Here is a 26,495-nt window from a genome sequence, read left to right as displayed (position 1 = left end):
TGTACCGGGTCCTTTGTCTTTGGGTCTCACAGTTTGACTCACTATTTGTGTTTTCCAAGCGTGATCCAACTGTTTTTCTACTCAAAGGTTTCCCTCCTCCCAAATAAGTTACAGGTTGTTTTCCAAGGGAGCTCGAGACCAGGGGAAAAGTAACTTGTCAAAGGTCAGAGCTCTGTCTAGATATACTGAGTGTTCTCCCCATCTTACCTCTGGAACTGGTCTTTGCTAGTTAACTTTTCAGGCACATGACTCATTTCAAGCCTGTTGTCCATTCTATCTCAGTGTCAGCATTTTATCTGGACTTGGAGACAGAAGTGTGAACCAAAGGGGTTGAGTCTACTATTATTATTTTTTTTTCAAAAGAGGCATGCCAGCCCAGTGGAAAGGCTCAGTAGTCATTATTGCTACTGCTGGCGGCTTATTCTGGAACTTTTCACACACTATTTCTGCCGGTCACTCGCCACGGGCTTATTCATTCTTGCACATTACCTTCCACACAAACGTATTTTACTTAATTGCAGCCACAGTGCCTAAACTGTTGTTTAAAGTGTTTTCATGACACAGCACATGAATTTCTATAGAATCCTTGTAAAGACCATTTTAAATGACATGTACATGAACAGCCTTATGAAAGTCTATGTATGTTAGGAGATTTGAAAATACATAAAAATGTAAAGAAAATATTAAAAAAACCCATTTCATCTGGACTCCTATAGAGAAGTCGTGTTAGCAGGTTGTCTATTTCCTTCCAACCAGGTGAAGTTCACATATAATAGGTTGAAGAACATTCCACACTGTCAAGGACCACACAGTCTTTGGGAGGATTCTCTTGAATAGTTCTTGTTGGTCTTTAGGAATTATTTTCCCAAGGATGATCTCCTAATGTGGCTGGGATGGCGAACAGGATATTAGGCCGGTCGCGTTGAAACCCAACATCCGTGTCTGAGTCGTGCTTCACTTTTCTCCGGTAAAATATATTCATAACATGTAGTAGCTGTGAGGATCCAATGAGGTAGTGATTTCGTGCGTGTACGTATTCACCATCGTTCTCCCTGGCAGGAATGCAAGTTCCTTTAAGACAGGGGCTGTGTGTCACGTCCCAGACCTATAGCAGAATCGGGTGCGATCAAGAAACACTTCCAATAAACCTTGGTTTCCGATGCCCAGTCACCGGTTCTTTCAGCCCTCCTCGCCCTTTAGGTCAGTGGTTCAGGGGGTCCCTTTCTGAGAAAACGGCCCATCTCCGTTGGCTGAATTCTCTGCCTGCAATTTCAGGAGCGCCGCTCCGCTCTGCGACCCGAGTCCCGAGCCAGGGACTTCCCAAAGCACGGGCCCGGCCTCCCGGTGAGCGGCGACTGCCGGTGAGAACCAGACGCCCGCGGAGGGGGGCCAGTTCGCCGCTCCGCGCCCTCCGGACGCCAGCCAGCCCCAGCCCCAGCCCCAGCCCCAGCCCCAGCCGCAGCCCCGGGAGTCGCGGCCGAGCCCCGCGGGGCCGAGAGCCCCACGCCCCCGACCCGCCCCGGGATCGCGCCGCGGCTTGTTTACTCCCCGGCGCAGCCTAGTCCGACCCTGGGGCCCGCCCCCGCCCGCCGCCTATTGGCGGAAGAGGCGCCAGGGCTGGCGACGATTGGCCCGGGGGAGGCGGAGGGGTAGGCTGCGCGGGAGGCCGAGAGGGGGCAGCAGGCGATGGCGGCGGCGGCGGCGGCGGGTCGGCTAGGCTGGTTGCTCGCCGCGCTCTGCCTGGGCAACGCCGCCGGGGAGGCGGCGTCGGGCCCGCGAGTGCTGGGTGTCTGTCTGGAGGAGGACGGAGCGGCGGGCGCGGGGTGGGCGCGCGGAGGGGAGATGCGGGCCGCTCCGGAGGCCACCTTCCGCCTGCGCCTTTTCGGCTCGGGCTTCGCCAACAGCTCCTGGTCCTGGGTGGCCCCTGAGGGGGCGGGTTGCCCCGAGGGCGGGCCGGCCGCGGCGTCCGACGAGGCGGCGGCCCCCACGGGCGAGTGGCGTGCGCTGCTGCGCCTGCGCGCTGAGGCTGTGCGCCCGCACTCGGCGCTGCTGGCGGTGCGCGGGGAGCCGAGCGGCGAGGCGGCCGCCCCCACGGGCGAGTGGCGCGCGCTGCTGCGCCTGCGCGCCGAGGCCGTGCGCCCGCATTCGGCGCTGCTGGCCGTGCGTGTGGAGCCGGGCGGCGGGGCAGCCGAGGAGGCGGCGCCGCCCTGGGCTCTGGGCCTGGGGGCGGCGGGGCTGCTGGCGCTGGCGGCGCTGGCGCGGGGCCTGCAGCTGAGCGCGCTGGCGCTGGCGCCAGCCGAGGTGCAGGTGCTGCGCGAGAGCGGCTCGGAGGCGGAGCGTGCGGCGGCGCGGCGCCTGGAGCCCGCGCGGCGCTGGGCCGGCTGCGCCCTGGGCGCGCTGCTGCTGCTGGCCAGCCTGGCGCAGGCGGCGCTGGCGGTACTACTGTACCGCGCGGCCGGCCAGCGCGCAGTGCCTGCAGTGCTCGGCAGCGCGGGGCTCGTGTTCCTGGTGGGCGAGGTGGTGCCGGCTGCCGTGAGCGGGCGCTGGACGTTGGCGCTGGCGCCGCGCGCACTGATCCTCAGCCGCCTGGCAGTGCTGCTCACCTTGCCCGTGGCGCTGCCCGTGGGCCAGCTGCTGGAGCTGGCGGCGCGGCCAGGGCGGCTGCGCGAGCGCGTGCTGGAACTGGCGCGCGGCGGCAGCGACCCCTACAGCGATCTCAGCAAGGGCGTGCTGCCCTGCCGGACCGTGGAGGACGTGCTCACGCCCCTCGAGGACTGCTTCATGCTGGACGCCAGCACCGTGCTGGACTTCGGCGTCCTGGCCAGCATCATGCAGAGCGGCCACACGCGCATCCCCGTGTACGAGGACGAGCGTTCTAACATCGTGGACATGCTCTACCTCAAGGACTTGGCTTTCGTGGACCCCGAAGACTGCACGCCGCTCAGCACAATCACCCGCTTCTACAGCCACCCACTCCACTTCGTCTTCAACGACACCAAGCTGGACGCCGTCCTGGAGGAGTTCAAACGAGGTAACGGCCGGGGAATCGCGGAGGGGACTCGCATGTCAGCGCCCTACAGAAGGAGTGGGGGTTTAGGGAAGCTTGTGGGGAAGGGTCCCACCCTCGTGGAGAGCAGGGAAGCCTCTAAGGTCCCTTTTAATGAAGAGGATGGCTTTGCAGCTCCGAATGACCCTTCGAAATATCATTTAAAGGCTGTGGCTCTGAAACTGACAGTGCTGTAGACAGAAAAGTCCCCTTCTCCTGGCAGGCCCCCAGTTTGGGGAGGTATGTCTACTTGGCTCTAACTCTCCAGCTCTTTACCAAGTCATTTCTGTGGCCTTTGGCTTTGTAGCAGGTCCAAACTCTCGGATAGAAACGGAAAGAACATAGAAGAGTATAGTCTTCAGGTACCTGGACGCTGCTGTCTGCACACGTATAATATAAAAGTATCTGGTCCTGTGATGTTTCTAGGGCATCATTGTTAAGGTCACTGATGGGCTGGTACCTTCCTGATTGGTAAAAGGAAGGGAAAAGGAATGATTGGTAAATGTTTTTCTACAGGTGTGGAAGAAACTTCCACTGTAATTTCACCAGAAGCAACTTGATGGATACCAATTAGTCTCCCATTACTTTTTTTTTTTTTAAACCCCGAGTAATGTCTCCAGTTCTCTCTTAACTCCATATTTTCACCCTCTCCTTTCACCCTGGTAAAAACTGAGACTCTCGCATTGTGAAGGTTTGGATTCCCCTGCAGTCTCCCTCTCCGTTGTTGGGCATGGGTGTCCTCCCCAGAGGACACTTGGCCACTAGCCAGGCTTTTCACACCTGAACTGCAGGATGGGCTTGGGGACACCTCAGGACTCTGGATGAGCTTCACCCTAAAGACTGAATAATTGCGGCGGAGAACTGAGCAGCTCCCCCTCATCTTCCTGGCAGCTGTGAAGTCTCCAGGCCCCTGTGAGTCCCTTGACTGTCAGGGCAGGGAGGCCAAGCTCTGCAGTAGTGACCATGTTACTCCTGCATTAGCACTGCTGTATGGAGGCCACTAGTGGGCGCTCTCGCGCACCACCTCCTGCTGAAGGGTGTTGAAGTTAGGCAGTAACTGTTATTACTGTATCTGGGGATCTCGGTGGGAGACTTTGATGGGCAGCCCTGGCTGCTTTGCTAGAGAATCTCTGATAAGCTCCTGGCTGTTTCTTCAGAGAGTAGCCACGCAGCCCTTCACTGGGGAGAGGAGCCTGGGTCGGGGGCCAGGCAGCACCCCCCAGTAGCAAGTACTCTGTCTCCGAGTAGTACTGTAGTCTCTGAGGCAGTGGGGATTCTCGTGGCCTGGTGGCCAGCCGTGCAGGCCCTGGAGTCAGCAGGGGAGGGTACCATCCTGCCCCTGCCGCCTTCCAGCTTGAGGCCCTGGGGAGGCCGGGCTTGACCACCAGGGCGGTGACTGAGCGGAGCGTGGCACCATCCGAGTGGTTTGCACAGATCACTGACTGGTGTGGAGACCACAGTTGGGGGGTCCCAGTGGTTGGGGGGTCCAGTGAGAGGTGGTGGTAGCCTGAACGGGGGTGCACAGCGGGCCTGGAGAGGAGTAACCCAAGAGGGCATTTGAAGGTGGGCTTAGGAGGATTTTGTGGCTAGCCCAGGGACTGGGGGGCAAGAAGAGGAGCTGAGAATGAATGTGCATTTTGGCTTGGTGGTGGCCTTGACCTTCCCTGAGGCAGAGCACACGCAGGGAAGAGAGGGCTTGGGGGCGGTGGCGGGTGGCAGGCAGACGAGTTCGTTCTGGACACGGGAATTTGTGGCTCTGCAGTGGCCCGAGAGGCAGGCTCCTAGGATTAGTTGATGTGCAGTGAGATGCAAGTGAAAGCCCCAAGCAGGAGGGAAGGATCTGGACGTCTGTGTTGAAGTGGTCCTAGGAAGCGGCGCCTAAAGAGGGGCACAGCAGGGAAGGGGTGGAGGGCAGAGAGGAGGGGCTGCGGAGGAGAGCCAGACCCGGGAACGCCCTGGAAACTAAGGGAAGGAGAGTGATCAGGAGAGAGGCTGGCGTCATGTCCTTTGGATCCAGCAACCAGGATACCCTTGACCTTTGCAGAGCAGTTGTGGGGCCATGGAGTGGGGTGCTGGGGATTGAAGCACGACAGCCCAAGGAGACGGGCCTTCCGGGAGGTATGGCTGCAGAGCGTAAGCCAGGGGGCAGTGGCTGGGAGAGGCTGGGCGGGCAGGAGGCCTTCTGCTCTTTGGTTTTAAGGTGGGGGATCTTAAGATGGGGGAGTCGAGTGGGTTTAGGTCGAAGTGTTGGTAGGAAGTTGCTGGTAGGGAGGGAAGGCCAGTGCAGGCTGCTTCTGTTCTGGGGTGGTGGCCTTGGGGCGGCTCTGGAGAGCCTCCTTCTAGAAGGCGGTGCGGGAGGGGTGCAGTCTGGAGGTTGAATGGGGGGCTCTTCAGTCCCCTCGGCCTCCTGCCTCCTGTGGAGAGTGAGGGCCATTCTCAGGGCAAGATGGCCACGTCTTTCCTGTGACATCCTGGGCTTTCTCTGCTCTCGTGCAGTGCAGTCCTTTGGCAGATCGCTTTACGTTTCCTCACTAAAGTCCTCGTTAGTCTAACACTCTTCATCGTTCCTCTGCTCATGAACAAAGGGCGTATCGCAGCCTCCCTGGTGCGTGCGGTTTTAGGAACCGATCCCCTTCCTGTCTCTCTGCCGAGTGTATGAGACGGTGGTCCCTCTGAATTCCCGACGCTGGAGGCCCTGGCATCTTGGCAGTTACTGCCATTCTGGGCCCTGTTTCTTTCTCTCCTTCAGAGCACAGTTTTGGAACTGTATAGTCTGGGAGAGGCACCTTCCCCGGTGAGGTGCCCCTCAGTCACTGTGCAGACTTGAGGTGACAGCTGATTGTTTTGTGCAGGCATTGCCAGGGGGAGCGCGTACTTTGGAGGTGTAGTAGGTAGCATGTATTTTCTTTAAAGCTATTAACCCCTGCCTTCTTTGTCAACCCCCAGTGACAACCCCCAGTGACCTCAAGGACATTCAGCCAAAGGAGGGATTAGGATGGGTGCGCTTTTCGGAGTCTGCTTTAAACCCTGAGTTGTGGTTCATTGCCTTTCAGAAGCCAAAGGATTGCCCCAACTCTGAAGAGTCAGACCTGCTCAGACATCTGTGAGGGATGGTCACATAGTACTTTTCTCACAGGATACGTTCAGACAGTTTTTTTAAAAAAACGCTAAAGAGGGAAGGCAGAGGAATTTCATCGCCAACTGCATTTTTAGGAATGTCCTAGAAAATAGGCATTATGGAAGGGTCCTCTAGCATCCCTGTCGTTTGTGAGCGTTCTCGAGCCTGCTAACTAAAATCAGAACTCTAGAGCTTTTCAGAGCTTCCTGGTCGACGTCGGCAGGTGTGCCATCATCTCCCCCTGGCCTGCGGCTCTGTAGAGCTTTCGCGGGGAGAGCCGACGGCACCTGTCTTGGGGCCTGTGTCCGTGTTTGCAGTCAGCCAGCCAGGGGGCCCCATATCTTCAGGGCTTTTTATCCTATCAGATGAGAAGCTTGAATCCCTCCAGCTTCCCGTTCTCTGTGTGCCCCTCACTCCTTTCTGGTTGCCTCCTGGACCCCTCAGACATCCTGCCTTAAGGTTAGATCCCGTGGCCACTGTTGGGGGACCTTGCGAGGGCTCTTCTTTCTTCTATTCATTATTGAATCATCTCATCACTGAGAACCTTGCGTCTATTTTATAGAAGTTTTGAAAGCAAGGTAGAACTTAGTCATTCCTGTAGGGAACCTGCCAAAGGGACTGGCTTTGTGGAAGAAGGGGGCTGAAGTGGGTCCTCTGCTCCCAGATGGCCATCTAGAACCTGGGCTTTGGCTCCCGAAATCCCAGAAGACCGTTGACCCACATTGTGTGTTGAGCCTCAGCCTTCCTGATGTGGCCTAACAGATTTGTATCCCGTGGCAGAGCTGTTGGGGCCCTCGTAGCAGTGCTGCCTGCCTGCCGGTGTGAGCCATTCCAGCCCAAACACCAAGGGGTGGGAAGCGTCTGGAAATGCCACGTTCCTCATTCAGTGCCTCTGTCTCAGCAGGAATGGGCAGACAGTTCCCCAGGGACCCCTAGCCCCTTCCTCCTGGGAAGCGGGGAAGGAACTTAATGTGGGCATTTCCGACTTTAATTTTTGTTCCAGGATGGTAGAGCCCCTAAAGAGGGCTGCTGGCTTCTCTTCAGTGGGGCCCTGAACTTGGCACCATGCCTATCTCCCAGAGGGGAGGGGGCTCCTAAGATTCAGTCTTTTGTTCTCCTCAGTGAAAGTCACTTGAGTGGGGTGGGGGGGGGTGTTAGGAGAGTGGACTTAGAGCCAGCTGCCTGGGTTCCAGCTTGGCAGGGTCACTGAACCTCTTTTGGCCTCAGTTTTCTCTGTGAACTGTAAAATGAAAATAATAATATGTGCCTTATAGAGTTGCCAGAGGGTTTGGTAAGTTAATAAATGAATAAAGCATTTGGTGGCTGGCACGCAGTAAGCAAGCCCTAAGTATAGGCATGCCTTGGAGATATTGTGGGTTCAGTTCCAGACCACCACAGTAAAGCAAGTCATACAAGTGTTTTGGTTTCTCAGTGTATATAAAAGTTATGTTTTACGTGTAGGGTAAGATTGTTTATTTGAGATTTTTCTTGTTTCTTGAGGTGAGATTGAATTGCTATGAACTTCCCTCTTAGGACTGCTTTTGCTGTGTCCCATGGGTTTTGGGTGGTCGTGCTTTCGCTGTCATTTGTGTCTATGTATTTTTTTATTTCTTTGATTTTTTCAGTGATCTCTTGGTTATTTAGTAGCGCACTGTTTAGCCTCCACGTATTTGTGTTTTTACAGTTTTTTTTCCTGTAATTGATTTACAATCTCAGAGCGTTGTGGTCAGAAAAGATGCTTGATACGATTTCAGTTTTCTTAAATTTTCCAAGGCTTGATTTGTGACCCAAGATGTGATCTATCCTGGAGAATGTTCCATGTGCACTTGAGAAGAAAGTGTATTCTGCCACTTTTCGGTGGAATGTTCTATAAATGTCAATTAAATCTATCTGGTCTATTGTGTCATTTAAAGCTTATGTTTCCATATTTATTTTCTGTTTGGACGATCTGTCCATTGGTGTAAGTGGGGTGTTAAAGTCCCCTACTATTATTGTGTTACTGTCGATTTCTCCTTTCATGGTTGTTAGCATTTGCCTTATGTATTGAGGTGCTCCTATGTTGGGTGCAAAAACATTTATAATTGTTATATCTTCTTCTTGGATTGATCATTATGTAGTGTCCTTATTTGTCTCTTGTAACAGTCTTTATTTTAAAGTCTATTTTATCAGACATGAGTGTTGCTACTCCAGCTTTCTTATGATTTCCATTTCCATGGAATATCTTTCTCCATCCCTTCACTTTCAGTCTGTATGTGTCCCTAGGTCTGAAGTGGGTCTCTTGTAGACAGCATATATATGGGTCTTGTTTTTGTATCCATTCAGCCAGTCTTTGTCTTGTTTGGGGCATTTAATCCATTTACATTTAAGGTTATTATCGATATGTATGTTCCTATTACCATTTTCTTAATTGTTTTGGGTCTGTTTTTGTGGGTCTTTTTCTTCTCTTGTGTTTCCCGCTTAGAGAAGTTCCTGTAGCATTTGTTGTAAAGCTGGTTTGGTGGTGCTGAATTCTCTTAGCTTTTGTTTGTCTGAAAAGCTTTTGAATTCTCCATCAAATCTGAATGAGATCCTTGCTGGGTAGAGTAATCTTGGTTGTAGGTTTTTCTCTTTCATCACTTTAAGTATATCCTGCCACTCCCTTCTGGCCTGCAGAGTTTCCACTGAAAAATCAGCTGATAACCTTATGGGGACTCCTTTGTATGTTATTTTTTGTTTTTCCCTTGCTGCTTTTAATATTTTCTCTTTGAATTTAATTTTTGTTAGCTTGATTAATATGTGTCTTGGGGTGTTTTTCCTAGGGTTTATTCTGTATGGGACTCTCTGTGCTTCCTGGACTTGGGTGACTATTTCCTTTCCCATGTTAGGGAAGTTTTCCACTATAATCTCTTCAAATATTTTCTCAGACCCTTTCTTTTTCTCTTCTTCTTCTGGGACCCCTGTAATTCGAATGTTGGTGTGTTTAGTGTTGTCCCAGAGGTCTCTGAGACTGTCTTCAATTCTTTTCATTCTTTATTCTGCTCCTTGGCATTTATTTCCACCATTCTGTCTTTACTCACTTATTCATTCTTCTGCCTCCGTTATTCTGTTATTGATTCCTTATAGTGTATGTTTCATTTCAGTTATTGTGTTGTTCATCTCTGTTTGTTCTTTAGTTCTTCTAGATTTTTGTTAAACATTTCTTGTATTTTCTCAATCCGTGCTTCCATTCTATTTCCGAGATTCTGGATCATCTTTACTATCGTTACTCTGAATTCTTTTCCAGGTAGATTGCCTGTTTCCTCTTCATTTATTTGGTCTTGTAGGTTTTCCCTTGCTCCTTCATCTGTGACATTTTTTGCCGTCTCTCTTTTTTTAATGACTGGGATTGTGTTCCTGTTTTACTGGTTTGGCCTGAGGCTTCCAACACTGGAGTTTGTAGGCTGTTGGGTAGAGCTGGGTCTTGGTGCTGAACTCTGTGAGACCTCACTCTGATGAATGAGATGCTCTGTTAGTCCGATGGTTCGGACTTCGGAGCTCCCACCGCCGGAGCTTCCGCCCGACCCTGGGCTTGCGAATCAAGATCCCGCAAGCAGTGTGTGGTGGCAAAAATAAAAAATAAAAAACAATAACAAAGTAAAAAATAAAATTAGACTAGGAAACTAACAGATAACATAGTTAGATATGTTAGAAATAAAAATATAGATGAGTCAACAACGGGAAGGTACATCAGTACCACAATAGTAAAAAGAGGTGGAGGGAAAAAAAAAAAAAAAGGTGGTGGGGGAAGGCCTTGGCTGTGGAGGGCGGGGCCTAAGCAAGGGCGAGGTTTGGGTGGTGGGCGGGGCCTATGCTCTGGACCCACAGGGCTGGAAAAGGCCCTGGGGGCTGTGGGGGGTGGGGCTTAGGCTCAAGGAACAGAAGGAGCCCAGGCGGCCCCACACCCCTGGTCTCAGAGGGCAGGGGATCTCACCTGGGAGCCCAGCAGGCTTCCTGGGCTCAGGTGGGTGGGGAAAACACCCTTCTCTCCTCTCCTGCTCCTCCTGGAGGGCCCCTCCTGCCTGCCTCTCCTGATCCCCACCTGGCCTCCCTCCTATGCCCACAAGGACCCACGCAGCCTGGAGGGGCCTTGGAAGGCGGGGCATTGGTCTGGGAGCTCAGCAGGCTCCTTGTGCCTGAGTGGGCGGGGCAGTTGCCCTCCGGTCCTCTCCTGCTCCTCCGGCAGGACCCCTCCCGCCTGCCTCTCCTGATCTCCCTGTTCTCCCTCCTGTGCCCCCAGGACCCTCACAGCCTGGATGGGGCTTTGGAGGGCAGAACCAGCTTGGGAGCTCAGCAGGCTCCCCGGCCCAAGTGGGCCATGCGATTGCCCTCCACTGCTCTCCTGCTCTTCCTGGAGAGTCCCTCCCACCTGCCTCTCCTGATCTCCTCGCCTCAGGGGCGCTGATCTTGTCTGGCCTCCACTTCTCCTCCCCCCTTGTTCCTGCTGTGTCCTACCAGTTCACTCTGGGGTTCCTCCCGTCTCCTTGGGGGTCAGAGTCCCCCACAAGCAGACGGCAGGCGCCCTAGTTGTGGGGAGATGCTAACTCCGCGTCTGAAATAGAAACGAAGGAAACAATAGCAAAGATCAATAAAACTAAAAGCTGGTTCTTTGAGAAGATAAACAAAATTGATATACCCTTAGTCAGACTCATTAAGAAAAAAAGGGAGAGGACTCAGATCAATAAAATTAGAAATGAAAAAGGAAAAATCACACAACCAACACTGCAGAAATACAAAGGATTATAAGAGACTATTACAAACAACTATATGCCAATAAAATGGACAGCCACGAAGAAATGGACAAATTCCTGGAAAGGTACAATTTTCCAAGACTGCACCAGGAAGAATTAGAAAATATATAAACAGACCAATCACAAGTAATGAAATTGAAACTGTAATTAAAAATCTTACAGCAAACAAAAGTCCAGGACCAAATGGCTTCACAGGTGAATTCTATCAAACATCTAGAGAAGAGTTAACACCCATCCTTCTCAAACTCTTCCAAAAAATTGCAGAGGGAGAAACACTCCCAAATTCATTCTACGAAGCCACCATCACCCTGATATCAAAACCAGAAAAAGATATCATAGGGCTTCCCTGGTGGCGCAGTGGTTGAGAGTCCGCCTGCCGATGCAGGGGACACGGGTTCGTGCCCTGGTCCGGGAAGATCCCACATGCCGCGGAGCGGCTGGGCCCGTGAGCCATGGCCGCTGAGCCTGCGCGTCCGGAGCCTGTGCTCTGCAGCGGGAGAGGCCACAACAGTGAGAGGCCCGCGTACCGCAAAAATAAATAAATAAATAAGAAAGTAAGCAAGTAAGCAAGCAGGTTTGATCCCTGGTTGGGGAACTAAGATCCCACATGCTGTGCAGCGTGGTCCCGCAGAAAATCAAACTAAAAAACCTTTATGGCTAAAAAATGTTAACCACCATCTGAGCCTTCAGCGAGTTATAAACTTTGATGGTGGAGAGTCTTGCCTCCGTGTTGGTGGTTGCTGGCTCATCAGGGTGGTGGCTGCTGATTGGGGTCGCCGTGGCAGTTTCTTAAGGTGACAGTGAAGCTTGCTCTATCAGTTGGCTCTTCCGTGCACCAGCGATGTCTCTGAAGCACCCAGCGCTGTTTGATAGCATTTTATCCACAGTAGAACTTCTTCCAAAATTGGAGTCAGTCCTGTCAAACCCTGCCAACCCCACAACCCCTTATCAGTTAAGTTCATATGATGTTCTAAATCCTTTGTTGCCATTTCAACGGTCTTTGCAACATCTTTCCCAAGAGTAGTTCCCATCTCAAGAAACCACTTTCTTTGCTCATCCATGAGAAGCAACTCCTCGTCCATTAAAGTTTTATCCTGAGATGGCAGCAATTCAGTCACACCTTCAGGCTCCACTTCTCATTCTAGTTCCCTTGCTCGTCCTACCACATCTGCAGTTACTTTCCTTCATGAAGTCTTGAACCCCTCAAAGTCATCCATGAGGGTTGGAATCAACTTCTTCCAAACTCCCATCAGTGTTGATATTTTGATCTCTTTTCATAAATCATGAATGTTCTTAATGGCATCTAGAATGGTGAATCCTTTCCAGAAGGTTTTCAATTGAGTTTGCCCACATCCATCAGGGGAATCTCTATCTATGGCAGGTGTAGCCTTATGTAATGTAGTTCTTAATAAGACTTGAAAGTTGAAATTACTCCTTGATCCATGGGCTGCAGTATGATGTTTTGTTAGCAGGCATGAAAATAACATTAGTCTCCTTATACAGCTCCATCAGAGCTCTTGGGTGACCAGGTGCATTGCTGATGAGCAGTACTACTTGAAAAGGAATCTTTTTTCTGAGCATTGGCTCTCAACAGTGGGCTTAAAATATTCAGTAAACCAATGTGTTGTCATCCTTTATTGTTCAGTTTATAGAGCACAGGCAGAGTAGATTTAGCGTAATTCTCAACGGCCCTAGGATTTTTGGAATGGTAAGTGAGCATTGGCTTCAACTTAAAATCACCTGCTAACTGCATTAGCCCATAACAAGAGGGTCAGCGTGTCCTTTGAAGCTTTAAAACCAGGCCTTGACTTTTCCTCTCTGGCTGTCAAAGTGCTAGATGGCATCTTCTTCTAATATAAGGTGGTTTTGTCCACGTCGAACATCTGTTGTGTCGTGTAACTACGTGCGTTAATGATCTGAGCTAGAGCTTCTGGGTAACTTGCTGCAGCTTCTACCTCAGCACTTGCTGCTTCGCCTTGCTCTCATGTTATGGAGACGGCTTTCCTTAAACCTCGTGAACCGATCTCTGGTAGCTTCTTTTCATCTGCAGCTCCCTCACCTCTCTTAGCCTTGATAGAATTGAGAGGTGGGGCTTTGCACTGGGTTAGGTTTTTGGGTAAGGGAACGTTGTAGCTGGTTTGATCTTCTATCCAGACCACTCAGACTTTCTCCATATCAGCAAGAAGGCTGTTTGGCTTTCTTACCATTCACATGTTCACTGGAGTAGCACATTTATTTGCTTGTTTGTATATTTTTATTTTTTGGAGCAGCTCTTATTTATTTAAAAAATTTTTAAAATTATTTATTTATTATTTATTTTTGGCTGCATTGGGTCTTTGTTGCTGCGCACGGGCTTTCTCTAGTTGTGGTGAGCGGTGGCTACTCTTCTTTGCGGTGCACAGGCTTCTCATTGCGGTGGCTTCTCTTGTTGCGGAGCATGGGCTCTAGGTGTGCGGGCTTCAGTAATTGTGGCACGTGGGCTCAGTAGTTGTGGCGCACGGGCTTAGTTGCTCCACAGCATGTGGGATCTTCCTGGACCAGGGCTCTGAACCCGTGTCCCCTGCATTGGCAGGTGGATTCTTAACCACTGCACCACCAGGGAAGCCCTGGAGTAGCTCTTTTAATTTCCTTCCAGAACTGTCCCTTTGCATTCACGACTTGGCCGTTTGGTGCACGAGGCCTAATTTTCAGCCTGTCTCAGCTTTCGACATGCCTTCCTTGCTAAGCTTAATCATTTCTAGCTTTTGTTTTAAAATGAGAGGCCTGTGATTCTTCCTTTCACTTGAACACTTAGAGCCTATTGTAGGGTTATTAATTGGCCTAAATTGCAGTATTGTGTCTCAGGGAACAGGGAGAGAGGAGAGGAGAGGGAGAGAGACAGGGAATGACCGGTTGGTGGAGCAGTCAGAACACACACAGTATCTATCAAGTTCCCCGTCTTATGTGGGTGCAGTTGGTGGCGCTCCCCCAAAACAATTACAATAGTAACATCACAGATCGCCTTAACAGATATAATAATAATGGAGTTTGAAAATCTGGAAGAATTACCGAAATGTGACACACAGAGTGAGCAGATGCTGTCTGAAAAATGGTGCCGACAGACTTGCTTGACGAAGGGTTGCCACACACCTTCAGTTTGTTGGAAAAAAAAAAAAAAAGCAGTATCTGCGAAGCATATTGAAATGACGTAGGCCTGTACTGCATTTCTTCAGTTCTCAGTTGCACGTTGTTTTTGTATTTTAACATCTCTGTAACCAGGATGTCTCATGATTGATGACATCTTGGATTTGATGACATGCAGTAAATGTGATCTTTTTATCCTTTTACAGCCTCCTTCCTTTCTTGATCATCTGGTTAGTGGTCTAATAATAATAGCTTTTGCTTGACTCTTGACATTTTCATTCCCTCCAACTTTGGAGCAGAGGTCTTCCTATACCTGATTACTGGGGGCGGGGCAGGGGGCACGGATGCTGAAAGAATGAGGCAGAGGCATGCCAGCTGCTTCCAAAGCATGCGCTTCTAAACCCAATCACTACATTGTCATTGAACCCAAGGTATGTAAAGTAGGATTCACACAAAGAGGTGAGCTTGACTTTTTGCTTTACCAAAGGATTCTTGAAGCAAGCACCCCTTTACATGCAGGTCCAGGCCGGCTTTTACCCTATGCTTTATTCACTAGTAATAAAAAGGGGCAGCAACCTAAATGTCCATCAACAGATGAATGGTTAAATAAGATGTGGTACATATGCAAGTGAATACTACTCAGCCACGAAAAAGAATAAAGTGATGTCATTTGCAGCAACATGGATGAACCTAGAGAATATTATACTTAATGAAGTAAGTCAGACAGAAAGACAAATATTATATATCACTTTTATGTGGAATCTAAAAAATAATACAAATTATATAAAACATAAACAGACGTAGAAAACAAACTTACGGTTACCAAAGGAGGGGGGAGCGATAAATTAGGAGTGTGGGATTAACATATACAAACTACTATACATAAAATAGATAAGCAACAAGGATTTACTGTATAGCACAGGGAACTATATTCAAAATCTTGTAATAACTATAATGGAAAATAATCTGAAAAAATATAACTGAAACACTTTGCTGTACACAGTGTGAACTAACAATATTGTAAATCAGCTGTACTTCAGTGAAAAAAAATACTGTTAAAAAGGGGTGGGGGCATGCTTGAGATGAGTTTGCTCTCAGTGCCATATCCTAGACCTGCACAGTCCAGTCCAGTCGCCACTACCCACAAGTGGCTGCTGAGTTCTTGAACGGTAACCAGTCTGAATTGAGATGTGCAGTGAGTGCCAAACACACACCAGATAGCAAAGACTTAGTACCCAAAAAAGGAAAAATATCTATTCATATGTTTATATTGACTGCATGTTGAAATGATATTTTGATTATATTGAGTTGATCATAAAATACTATTAATTTCATTTCTGTCTCTTTAATTTTTTTAATGTAGCTACTCAAAAGTTTTAAATTACCTGTATGGCTTGCATTCTGTTTCTTTTTGTTTTTTTAAATGGTTTTTTTGACGTGAACCATTTTTAAAGTCTTTATTGAATTTGTTACAATATTGCTTATGTTTTATGTTTTGGTTTTCTGGCCCTGAGGCATGCGGGATCTTAGCTCTCCGACCAGGGATCGAACCCGCACCCCCTGCATTGGAAGGCGAAGTCTTAACTACTGGACCGCCAGGGAAGTCCCACATTCTGTGGCTTTTGGACAAGCATAAAGCTTTATGGAGAAAAAGCACTTACTTGAAACAGTATATTCTTGAAGTTTCCCTAACATTCCCCAGCACTCTGAGGCTGGGCTTTTCTCAAGCTTACATTTTCTCGTAAAACAAGCAGTTAGCTCACCTGAGGAGGATGCAGAGGAGGAAGGAGAAGAGTTGCAGCTTCCTGCTCTTCCTCCCGCACAGTTTGGGCTCTAACTGGCCGATTGTCATCATCTTCATCCCCTGGGTGACTTCCATGCACCTCGGCTTCTGGAAATACAGGGCAGCCTTCAGAATCGGGAACGCTCCCTTTGGAGACTCAGGCGGGGTGGCCCCTCTCAGCTTCCGCATTCAGACTGTCCCCGGGGAGCCAGCGTCTTTGGTGTCGGCGCCCTGTGTCCACGGTCCGGTTGCGGCTGTTTACGGTGTCTGTTCTGGTCGGGATGCATCCTTGTCTAAACCACGTTTACGGCGTGGAGTCGCACAGACCCGGGGTGACTCCAGCTCCGCCGCTGCCTGGGGGGACTTGGGCAGGTGGACATGGGGTCCAAGGCTTACGCCTCACGGGCACCTAGGAAGAGTCTCTCCTGGTGCCTGGCCTGTTGTGGGAACATAGACATCAGCCTCTGTCCTTGTGGTGGACCAGTCACATGGGACTAAGGAAAACAGGAGGCCCCCTAGCAAGCTGTAACGCAGGTGTCCCTCCCCGCAGGGAAGTCCCACCTGGCCATCGTGCAGAAGGTGAACAACGAGGGCGAAGGTGACCCCTTCTACGAGGTGCTGGGCCTGGTCACCCTGGAGGACGTCATCGAGGAGATCATCAAGTCCGAGATCCTGGACGAGTCCGAAGACTACCGTGAGTCGTGGCCCCGGCGCTTTTCTGGCTCAGCCGGTCTTTCGAGCTTACAGAGACGTGTGTATCAGAGGATGGCAGGTCTCCGTGTTGTCAGAAGCGGGGCTGGATCTCGGGTCAGAGCCGTCATGTACCCAGGCCCCGTCTCCTCACCCCTGCGTAGGCCGGGATTGCCCCTTGCAGGAGGGAGGGCTCACACGTGTGCCTGGACGCAGAGCCACGGGGGTGTGTCCCATGGGTGGCTTTGCAGTCCCAGGGCTTGCCCGGAGCTCTGCCTTTAACGGGCTTTTTCCCAGTCTTTATCTTCCTTGGTCCGTTTGCGTTCTCTTGTTCTGTTGTATAGAAGTGTCTTCTCAGAGAAGCCCATTCTTTACTGCTGAGAGGTTCTTCCCCAAACAGATGATCGTGGGGCCTGTGATTGTGTTTTAGAAGTGCCTGACTCTTGGGATGGCAGCTGCGGTCTGCAGGGCAGACACAGAGCCCATGCTTGACGGCGGGCCTCACATGGGCCCCCTGGGACACTGAGCTGCCCGCCCTGTGATCTTGGAAGTGAATCTCTGCCCACGTGTCTGTCCCCCAAATGCAGCATTTTGGTTTGGCATCTCAGACTGCCGTAGGCACGGGGTCTGCGGGTTAGCGCCTGTTTGGCACTAGTAATCCTCAAACGTGTGCTTTCTAGCGAGGGGCCTGTTGTTTTACATAAGCTGTCTGCCATCATATCGGCATTATCTTCTCCCAGCTCCGAGGAGGGAGCAGGCCTCTCTGCTACTTCTCGGGACATCGCTGGAATGCAAGCTGCCGCCCCTCCGACCAGGCACCAGATCACTGCCTGGGTGGAGTGGCCGCCAGGTGCTGTCAAGACAGCAGTGCCCTGATGCTGTCCCCCCACAGGAGCCCCGAGGCCTTGGGGGGAGGGAGAGGCAACGTGCCCCTTGGTCCAGTCATGTTGATGGAGGGCTGCTGGAGCCTAAGCAGGCCCTCTTCTCCCCGCCCCAGGAGACACCGTGGTGAAGAAGAAGCCTGTGTCTCTGAGCGCCCCTCTCAGGCAGAAAGAGGAATTCTCCCTGTTCAAGGTGTCTGACGATGACTATAAAGTGAAAATCTCGCCTCAGCTGCTCTTGGCCACCCAGCGCTTCCTTTCCCGAGGTGAGGGTGAGGGTGGGCCTCGTCCCTGCTCACCGGCCAGTGGAGCAGGAGACCCCCCCCCCAATTCCCAGTAAGCAGGAGGGTGTCCAGGAGAACTTTGGCGACTCTCTCTGCCGCCCTGTCATTAGCTCGGGTCACTTGAAGGCGGCTCCTCTGTGGGTGGCGGAGAGCCGCGGCCGGGTGGGTGTTGTGGGAGGCTGGGGGAGCCGAGGCATGCAGCGGGAGGCGGGCGGGTACACGGGCTGCGCTGGGCCCGGTGGACACTGTCCCCGCACCTGTTTCCCCTGTGGGGCAGAGGTGGATGTATTCAGCCCGCTGCGAATCTCCGAGAAGGTCCTGCTGCACCTGCTGAAGCATCCCAGCGTCAACCAGGAAGTGAGGTTTGACGAGAGCGACCGCCTGGCTGCCCACCACTACCTGTACCAGCGCAGCCAGCCGGTGGACTATTTCATCCTCATCCTGCAGGTACCTGCGAGCCCGGCCTGGAGCCCGCCGCTTGCTTAGGAAGTGGGGAGGGTCTGAGAAGAGGAAGGAAGATCCAGATGCACCCGCCCTGGATAAGTGGGGTCGGTGCTCTCTCCTTGTGCTCTTTGCTGGCAGGAAGGATAACCTGTCCACCTCTTTCTTTCCCTGTCCCTCTCTCCTCTCCCTCTTCCCCGACCTCCCAGGGCAGGGTTGAGGTGGAGATCGGGAAAGAGGGCTTGAAGTTCGAGAATGGGGCCTTCACCTACTATGGAGTGTCCGCCCTGACGGCGCCGTCCTCGGGTAAGCTGCAGCCGTCCCAGAGCTGGAGGCAGGGGTCGGCGGCGGGATGGGCGTTGTCGAGGCTCTCCAGTGCCCCGCGTCCGGCCTGTCCTTCCTGCAGATCCCGTGCCTCCTGCAAGGCAGTCTGCCTTGGGGCGTGCTGGCCCTTCTCGTCTGTGGGCTGCATGGGGGTGGGGCAGCATTTCTTCGGGGCTCATCTTTGTTGCTCTCCCCACCCCTGCACAACTTTTCCCAGGAGGAGCATGTTTGCCATCCTTTTCAGAGCCCCTGGCTGTATTCCCTCACCAGGGTGACTTGTGGGGTGGATCTCAGAGGCTGGGTGGGGCTGGCCTGCTCCGTCACCCACTGTCCTCTCATAGTTCACCAGTCCCCGGTGTCCTCGCTCCAGTCCATCCGCCACGACCCGCTGCCCGAGCCCGCCGAAGGCACCCGCTTGTCTGCATACTGTCCTGACTACACCGTGAGGGCCCTCTCTGACCTGCAGCTCATCAAGGTGACCGTCTGGGCTGCTCACTGGTGCTGGCTTTTAACCAGCTTTGCGTCCCCGAGGGCTAGACCAGCTGGTCACACATTTGAATGGATTAAGAATAAATTCTGATTGAGTCTATCTAAGACTTCCCAGAGCAAGACCTTGTACTTGCTGTGAAGGGTGGATGGCCTGGCCCCTCTGTCTGCTGGTGGCCTAAGCGCCCAGCTTCCTTGGAGATGTTAACAACGCTTCCGCCCCGCACCCCCCCACCCCCCACCCCTGGTTTGGGGGCTTGAGGGCAGGAGGGAGGGGTGTGGCCCCTCACCTCCCCATCTCCGTCCAGCTGCACGAGTTGCAACGCTTCCTGTGCCCCAGGTCACGCGGCTGCAGTACCTCAATGCACTCCTGGCCACCCGAGCCCAGGCCGTGCCGCAGTCCCCTGAGAACGCGGACCTCCAGGCCGTCCCAGGCAGCCAGACCCGGCTCCTTGGTGACAAGACAGCCGCAGCCACAGGTGAGCCCCGTGCGGCTGCATCCTGCGGCGTTGACCCCAGGGCGAGCGTGCCCTTTGCCGTCCTGGCTGCACACACAGACCTGCTCTCTCTGCCCTCGCCCTGCCCTACATTTGTTCTTTTTCCCTTTTGTCTCCCCGTTCTTTTCTCTCTCCCTTCTTGTGTTTTTTTTTTTTTTTTAGAAGATGTTGGGGGTAGGAGTTTAATAATTTACCTATTTATTTTTGCTGTGTTGGGTCTTCGTTTCTGTGCGAGGGCTTTCTCTAGTTGTGGCAAGTGGGGGCCACTCTTCATCGTGGTGCGCGGGCCTCTCACTATCGCGGCCTCTCTTGTTGCGGAGCACAGGCTCCAGACGCGCAGGCTCAGTAGTTGTGGCTCATGGGCCTAGTTGCTCCGCAGCATGTGGGATCCTCCCAGACCAGGGCTCGAACCCGTGTCCCCTGCATTAGCAGGCAGATTCTCAACCACTGCGCCACCAGGGAAGCCCCCTTCTTGTGTTTTTAATAACTCGTCACCGCTGAGCTATACGTCAGCTGACATTCTGAGTAGGAGCACGTAAGTCAGCATTTTCTCTCCAGGGCCTGTAGGGTGGGTTGATTTAATTAGAGAATACAGTTGACCCTTGAACAACAGCAGGTTAGGGGCGCCAACCCTCTGCGCAGTCAAAAATCTGTGTATAACGTGGTCGGTCCTCTGTGTTTGTGGTTCTACGTCCGCAGATTCAACCAGCTACAGCCTGTGTGGTGCCGGAGTATTTACTATTGAAAAGTAATCCGCATATAAGTGGACTCAACGCAGTTCAAACCTGAGTTGTTCAAGGGTTAACCGTAGTTGCTAAGTGGGAGTATGGTCACGTTAAGGCGCTGTATTGGGTCATTTGGGGTTAGGGTTAGGTCACCTAGAAAGTGAAGATTTGGGTCACCAGTAGGCCTGGCTCTGAAGGTAGGTGGCTGGTGGACACCATCCCCAAAACCCAGAAGAGCACCTCCTGTGGCGTTCGGTCCCATCCAGGCATTCCACTGGGAGCAGGAAGAAACAGACTTTGCAGAGTGGGATGGGAAACCCCACCCTTAGAGTGTAAGGAGGGAAAATAAAAAAGGAGCCTGTGAAGGGTGGGCTTTGGGTGGGAGTGGTAAAACACATCAGGGAACTTTCTTGTCCTTGTTATTCAAGAAGGTACTTTTATGCTGACCGAGCTCCTAGGTTGGGGTCTGAGGTCCTCCGGGGCTTGGCGGGGCTTGGGAGAGGCCGTGGAAGGAACTGCAGGGGCCTGACTGCCTGTGCTCCATCCCTCTTACCCTGCAGTGGGGACGCCGAGCTCTTAACTGAACACTTCCCATGCCAAGCACTGTGCTAAGGGCTCTCCTCGTCCTGACTCATCTAAGCAAACTTCCCTGAAGTTTTGAGAGGTGGTAGTTGTCACGCCCATCTTACAGGTGAAGTCGGAGGCCGGGAGAGACGGGCACTCTGGCTTCGATGCACCTTGGTTACCAGACCCACGTTTGAGAAGGGAAACGTGTTTTTATAATGGAAAGGTGCTTCCTGAGCTGCGTCGGTGGCTCCACTCCTGCGAGCCCCATCTGCGGTGCTGGTGAAGGACCCTGGGGGGTTGAGTTGGGTCCTGGATCCGGGCCTGGTCGCGGTCCTTTTGGAATGAACGGACCCTTCGTTCGCCTCTTAGGGCGGAGCCCGCGCCTCTGTTCACCCGCTGTGACGGTCTTTTATTTTGCGAGGCACCCCTCACACAGAGGTTCGCACCATCAGGTTCGCACCATCAGGTTAGACTCGGGTCTCGAAGGCCAGGACGTTTTTGTGTTTCAAAGTGTGAGCCTTTTGGCTTGGGTTTCCTCCATCTGCTACTCTGACTGCACAGGTTGTGTATAAGGTACAAACTTAAATCTAAGAATCCTGGTTTTTCCTTTCGTTTCATCTTTTATCACATACCCAGAGGTTTTTTAATCCTTTTGTGGCTTCAGTGGCTCGTGAGGCAGTCCTCTGAATCGTTTTTAGTGGCTCATGGGTCATTTCCTCTTTGTAACGGATTACCAAGCAGCCCCTGTTCTGTAGTCGTGATGTTGGTGATTTGCCCCCAAGTGTGCGGCCTGACATTGGCCCTGGGCGGCCCTCAGGGTCTTGCACTTTATCTCTGTTAACCTGTTGCTTCGCTGCCCCGGGAGCTCAGTGTTGCTACACGTGTTGGACGTGTCCCCGGGGCGCTGCTGAAACGGTGCAGGTCAGAGCCATCCTCTGGGTGACTGGCTCTAGCTTCCTCAGCAGAGAAGTGTCTGAAATGCTTGGAAAGCACGATGATCTTGAGCTGCCTTCAGCCGGGTCGGCAAATGGCGTGAGGGCCAAATCTGCCTGTTCTCGGAACGTTTTACTGGAGGTGCCCATCTGCTGAGGGATTGTACTCGGCTGCAGGTGGAGTTGCCTCCTTGCCCCCGAGGCCTGCAAAGCCTAAGAAGACTGGCCCTTTACAGAAACACCTTCCGGAACCCTGGTCCGCCGCTTCACATTCGGAAAACCCCCTCCACATCGATCAGTCCCAGAGCGGGATTCCCAGGGAGAGTCCGAGCTTGACGCCGGGCCTCCTGGGCCGCCCCCGCCCCCGCGGCCCTGACTCTGCGGTGCTGCCCAAGCTGCCCGAGCGGAGCGGTTCTGCCGGAGCAGCTGCATAGCTGGTCTTCTCCTCCCCCCCCTCCCTTGCCCTCTCCTCTCTCTGGCTTTCCCAGTAGGCTTTTCCCTCTTTGGCACATTGGGAAACTGCAGTTGGTAATTGACTGTGGACTAGTGAGCATTTTTTGTTTTAAGACAACACGCAAGGTAAATGTCTTGCCTTTTACTTTACCTTCTCTTTGCTTTCCTTTGCCAGCCTGTTAGCTGCTGGGGGCCGTGCAGACCTCTCCCCCCAGGTGAGGGGCACTGCTTCCTGTCCCTTGTTGCTACTTCTCATTTTTCTGGAGGGCAGGAGGGACCATGAAATGCCTGCTCAGCCTTGGAAACAAAAGCTCCCTTCCAGCGCCTGCTGTGTTGTCTGGGCAGCCGCCTCCTGCCTGGCCTTATGGCCTCGGCCCCCCACCGGCAGAAGCCCTGCCTGTCAGTGATGGCATCCGTCCCGGCAGTGGTTTTCTCTCACGAGGCTGAGCATTTTCCTAGCTAAACGCTCCCAGCTCTGCCTCGATGTCTCCCGAGGAGGCCTGAGGCTCCTCGGCCCCCCGCCCCCCTGCCCCTTCCCGTCCTAAAGAGGACTGAACACCTGGGGTCAGGGGACCCGCTGCCTGTTCGGGCTCCGATGCCGATTTTCCCTCTCCCCTCTAGGGTCCAGCCACAGCAGACCCGGCCTCCCGGCGGAGGAGAGCCCTGGGCGGAACCCGGGAGTTTAACCGCTTGGCAGGCAGCCCCAGGTCTGGGGAACGGACAATCACGTGGGGAACTGGAGCGAGCCAAGGAGCGGCTTCCTGCCAGCCTGTCCGCATCCCCTGCAGGCCACGTTTTAGATGGCCCTCGTGGACGCGGGTCCTGGCTGCCCTCAGAACCAGAGGCTGGTGCCAGGAGCCTCAGCAGCAGGTCCTGCCCCCCTTTAGGAGATGGGGGTCCGCCGGGGCCAGCCCTCCAGGCCTGCTTCCGAACGGAATGAAAGGAACAGTGCCACCTCCAGTCGCTGTGCCAGCCTCCCTGTGACAGTGCAGTGTGTTTATACCTCTTCTGGCCAAGCCACCACGTGAGTGCACGGTTACCGCCTCTCTGTGGCCGTGACCTGTTCTCTCTCTGCTTTTAATCTGCCAGCCTCCTGCTGCTGGCAGCACCAGTGTGGGCTGGGGGTTCACATCCGTGGCCTTGGCCACCGTGACCTTTCAGGCTTCCCTTACGATGCCATGCTTCAGAGCACGTGCCCAGCCTGTCCCATGTGCCAAACCTGGAAGCAAGCCTGTCACACCAGCCCCGCTCCCTCCTGTGCAGGTGGCTTTCTCACGCTGGCCCCGCGGGGCTGAGGAACCTCTTCCTCCTGCCACTCCTCAGCCTGCCTGGCTCAGTCGCCACTAACAGTATTGTCGTTTCCTGTGTTTTAAGAAGAGGTCACACGTGGGAGGAAGGGACTGCTCTGCTGCACCTAAGCCTTTGTCGTGGGGTTCCGGGGAGGGCAGCCCGCGGCCCCCCTGGGGGCGCCGTGTGGCTGTCAGGTGCGTGGAGGGTGGCCAGGGCGGCCAGGGCTGGTTGTGAACCAGGTAGAACCCTCTCCGTCCTTTGGAAAAAAGAACATGACATCGGAGTTTTTCTTAGATCTCTGAAACATTTCAAGCTCTTTGCCATTTTCCTTTTCTAGCTCTGGGGTTTTAGAGAAGCGGGAACGAGAAGGTATTTGTCTCGCCTTCTGGTTCACCTAAAGTCACCTTCCACAGTGCTTCAGCTGCGCAGAAACCGGGGCATCACGGGGACCAAGGATGGGGAGGGGGCAGGATTTCTGGAACCTTTCCCAAAGGTATTTGGGTCCTTACCCAGGATCAGTGGGAATGAAGACCAAAAAACAGTGGCATGCTCACTGAGAGACTTTTCTCAAGGAATTCTCTCCAGGAGCAAACCCAGGTGGGAAGTAGATACTTTAAAATTCTCTCTCTCCAGAACAGTGGTTCTTAACTTTGGCTGCACATTGGAAATCACCTGGCAAATTAAAAATACTGATACCTGGGGCCCATCCCCCAGGGATTCTGATTTAACCAGTCCAGGCATCAGGATTTTATTCTTTAAAATTATTTTGGGTTCACAGATCATATACCCTTCACACCCACTTCCCTGACTATCTCACATAACCTTGGTGCATTTATCGAAACTAAAAAATTAACATGGGTACAAAACTATTAAGTAAATTACAGACTTGGATTTTTATCAGATTTTCCATCATGTCCCTTTTCTGTTGCAGGATCCAATCCAGGACACCAAGTTCCATTTAGAGCTATTGCTTTTTTTTTTCCCTAAGTAACTTGTTACTTTGAAATAATTAACAGATTCATAGGAAGTTGCAAAGATAGAGGTCCCACGTACCCTTCACCCAGTTTTCCTCAATGATTACATCTTACATAGTTACAATGCAGTATCAAGACCAGGAATCTGACACTGGTGCAATGTGGGCATATAGTTCTATAGCATCTTATCACATGTAGATTTGTGTAACCACCACTGCAATCTAGATACAGAACTGTTCCTCCCTAGGATCTCCCTCCAACAGACCCTTTATTAGAGCCCCCCCACCCCCTCTGGCCACTATCCCTAATTCCTGGCAACCACTAATCTGTCCATCATCTCTATAATTTTGTCATTTCAAGAATGTTGTATAAATGGGGTCTTACAGTATGTAACCATTGGGACTGGCTTTTTTCACTCAGCATGATGTTCTGGAATCTCCTCCAGGCTGTTGCACGTGTCAATGGCTCATTCCTTTTTGATGGCTGTGTGGTGTTCCATCATATACTCACTGTCCTGTCTAAGGACATCTGGGTGGTTTCCAGTTTTTGGCTATTCCAAATAAAGCTGCTATGAACATTCATTACAGGTTCTTGTGTAAACATTGGTTTTCTTTTCTCTTAGCTAAATGTCTAGGAGTGCAATTGCCAGGTCGTATGGTTACTGCATATTTAAGTTTTAAAAGAGACTGCCAGACTTTTTCAGAGCGCCTGTACAGCCGTACATTCCCACCAGCAATGTGGGAGTATTTTTCCACATCCGCTCCAGGATTTGGTATTGTCACTATTTTCTATTTCAGCCACTCTGGTAGGTGTGTAGTGCTATCTCATTGTGGGTTCTATTTGCATTTCCAGAGTGGCTAATGTATATTTTTTCATGTGCTTGTTTCACCTTGTGAAATGTCTGTTCATGTCTTTTGCCCATTTTCTAATTAGATTGTTGTTTTTACTGCTGAGTTTTGAGAATTCTTTATATGTTCTAAATACTAGGCTTTATTGGGTTTTTGGTTTGCAGATATTTTTTCCCTTATCTGTAGCTTATTTTTTCATCCTCTTAACAGGATTCTTTTGCAGAGCGAAAGTTTAAAATTTTGGTGAATTACAACTTACTGATTTTCTTTTATGGACTATGCTTTTGGTGTCATGTCTAAGAATTCTTTAGTCCTTGGTTGTGAAGATTGTCTTTTTTCTAAAATTTTACAGTTTTAATTTGTATGTAAGTTCGTGATCCATTTCGTTTCTTTTAAAAAATTTTTTTTGCCTATAGACGTCCAGTTCTTTCAGCACCATTTGTTGTAAAGCGTATCTTTCCTCCGTTGAATAACTTTTGCATCTTTTGGCATATTTGCTGTGTCTATTTCTGGGTTGTCTGTTCTGTTCCTTTGACCGATGCGTCTGTCTCTTCACTGGTACCACACTGTCTTGATTATTATAGCAATTTAATAGGTCCTGAAATCAAGTGGACTGATCTCTCCCACTTTGTTCTTTTCCAGAGTTGTTTTAGTTTTAAATTTTAGAATAATCTTGTCTACATATACAAAGAAAAATCTTGTTGGGATTTTGGTAGGAACTGTGTTAGACCTGTGTATCAGTTCGGGTGGAACTGACATCGTTACTCAGCTGCATCTTTCAGTCCATGTGTACGTGTCCATTTATTCAAATCTTTGGTGTCATTCATCAGCGTTTTGTAGTTTTCAGCATACAGGTCCTTAGATGTTTTATTAGATTTACTCCTAAGTGGGTTTTCTTTTTAGCAATTACAAATGGTACTGTGTGTTTTAGTATTCAGATTCATTGTTAGCATGTAGAAAAAAGGTTTGCGTTATCTTTATCTTGTATCCTGAGATCTTGCCGGAACTCCCTTATTGTAGGTGGGGGTTTTTTGTTTGTTTTTTTTTTGGCTGCGATGCGTGGCATGCGGGATCTTAGTTCCCCGACCAGGGGTCAACCCTGTGCTCCACCCCCGCACACCCCCAGCCCCCCCGCAGTGGAAGTGCGGAGTCTTAACTACTAGGCCGCCGGGATCTCCTACATAGACAAGCATGTTATCTGTATGATAATGCTGATATCCGGGTCCAAACCTAGGGATTCTGATTTAATCCATCTGGACATCAGGAT

At 51.6% G+C, this 26,495-nt stretch overlaps 1 protein-coding gene across 3 annotated transcripts; it reads left to right on the top strand.

Annotated features, from left to right (window-relative positions):
• Window positions 1-1,645: 1,645 nt before the first annotated feature.
• On the top strand, window positions 1,646-24,961 carry CNNM3 (cyclin and CBS domain divalent metal cation transport mediator 3). 3 transcript variants are annotated; one of them, XM_060309834.1, is made up of 9 exons: window positions 1,646-3,031; window positions 16,387-16,530; window positions 17,524-17,673; window positions 17,969-18,138; window positions 18,342-18,438; window positions 18,798-18,931; window positions 19,283-19,421; window positions 22,292-22,331; window positions 22,738-22,848. In XM_060309834.1, exons 1-8 carry the CDS (start codon window positions 1,687-1,689, stop codon window positions 22,297-22,299), a joined length of 2,187 nt encoding a protein of 728 aa, XP_060165817.1. In that variant the 5' UTR covers window positions 1,646-1,686; the 3' UTR covers window positions 22,300-22,331; window positions 22,738-22,848. The 3 variants fall into 3 exon arrangements, with proteins under 3 accessions (XP_060165817.1, XP_060165816.1, XP_030694769.1); XM_030838909.2 differs by lacking the exon at window positions 22,292-22,331 and having other exon boundaries at window positions 1,647-3,031; window positions 22,738-22,937; XM_060309833.1 differs by lacking the exons at window positions 19,283-19,421; window positions 22,292-22,331 and having other exon boundaries at window positions 22,738-24,961.
• Window positions 24,962-26,495: the final 1,534 nt, after the last annotated feature.

This window comes from Globicephala melas, chromosome 12 (genome assembly GCF_963455315.2).
Source record: "Globicephala melas chromosome 12, mGloMel1.2, whole genome shotgun sequence".
Lineage (NCBI taxonomy): Eukaryota > Metazoa > Chordata > Mammalia > Artiodactyla > Delphinidae > Globicephala > Globicephala melas.
This window is presented reverse-complemented; position numbering and strand designations above follow the sequence as displayed.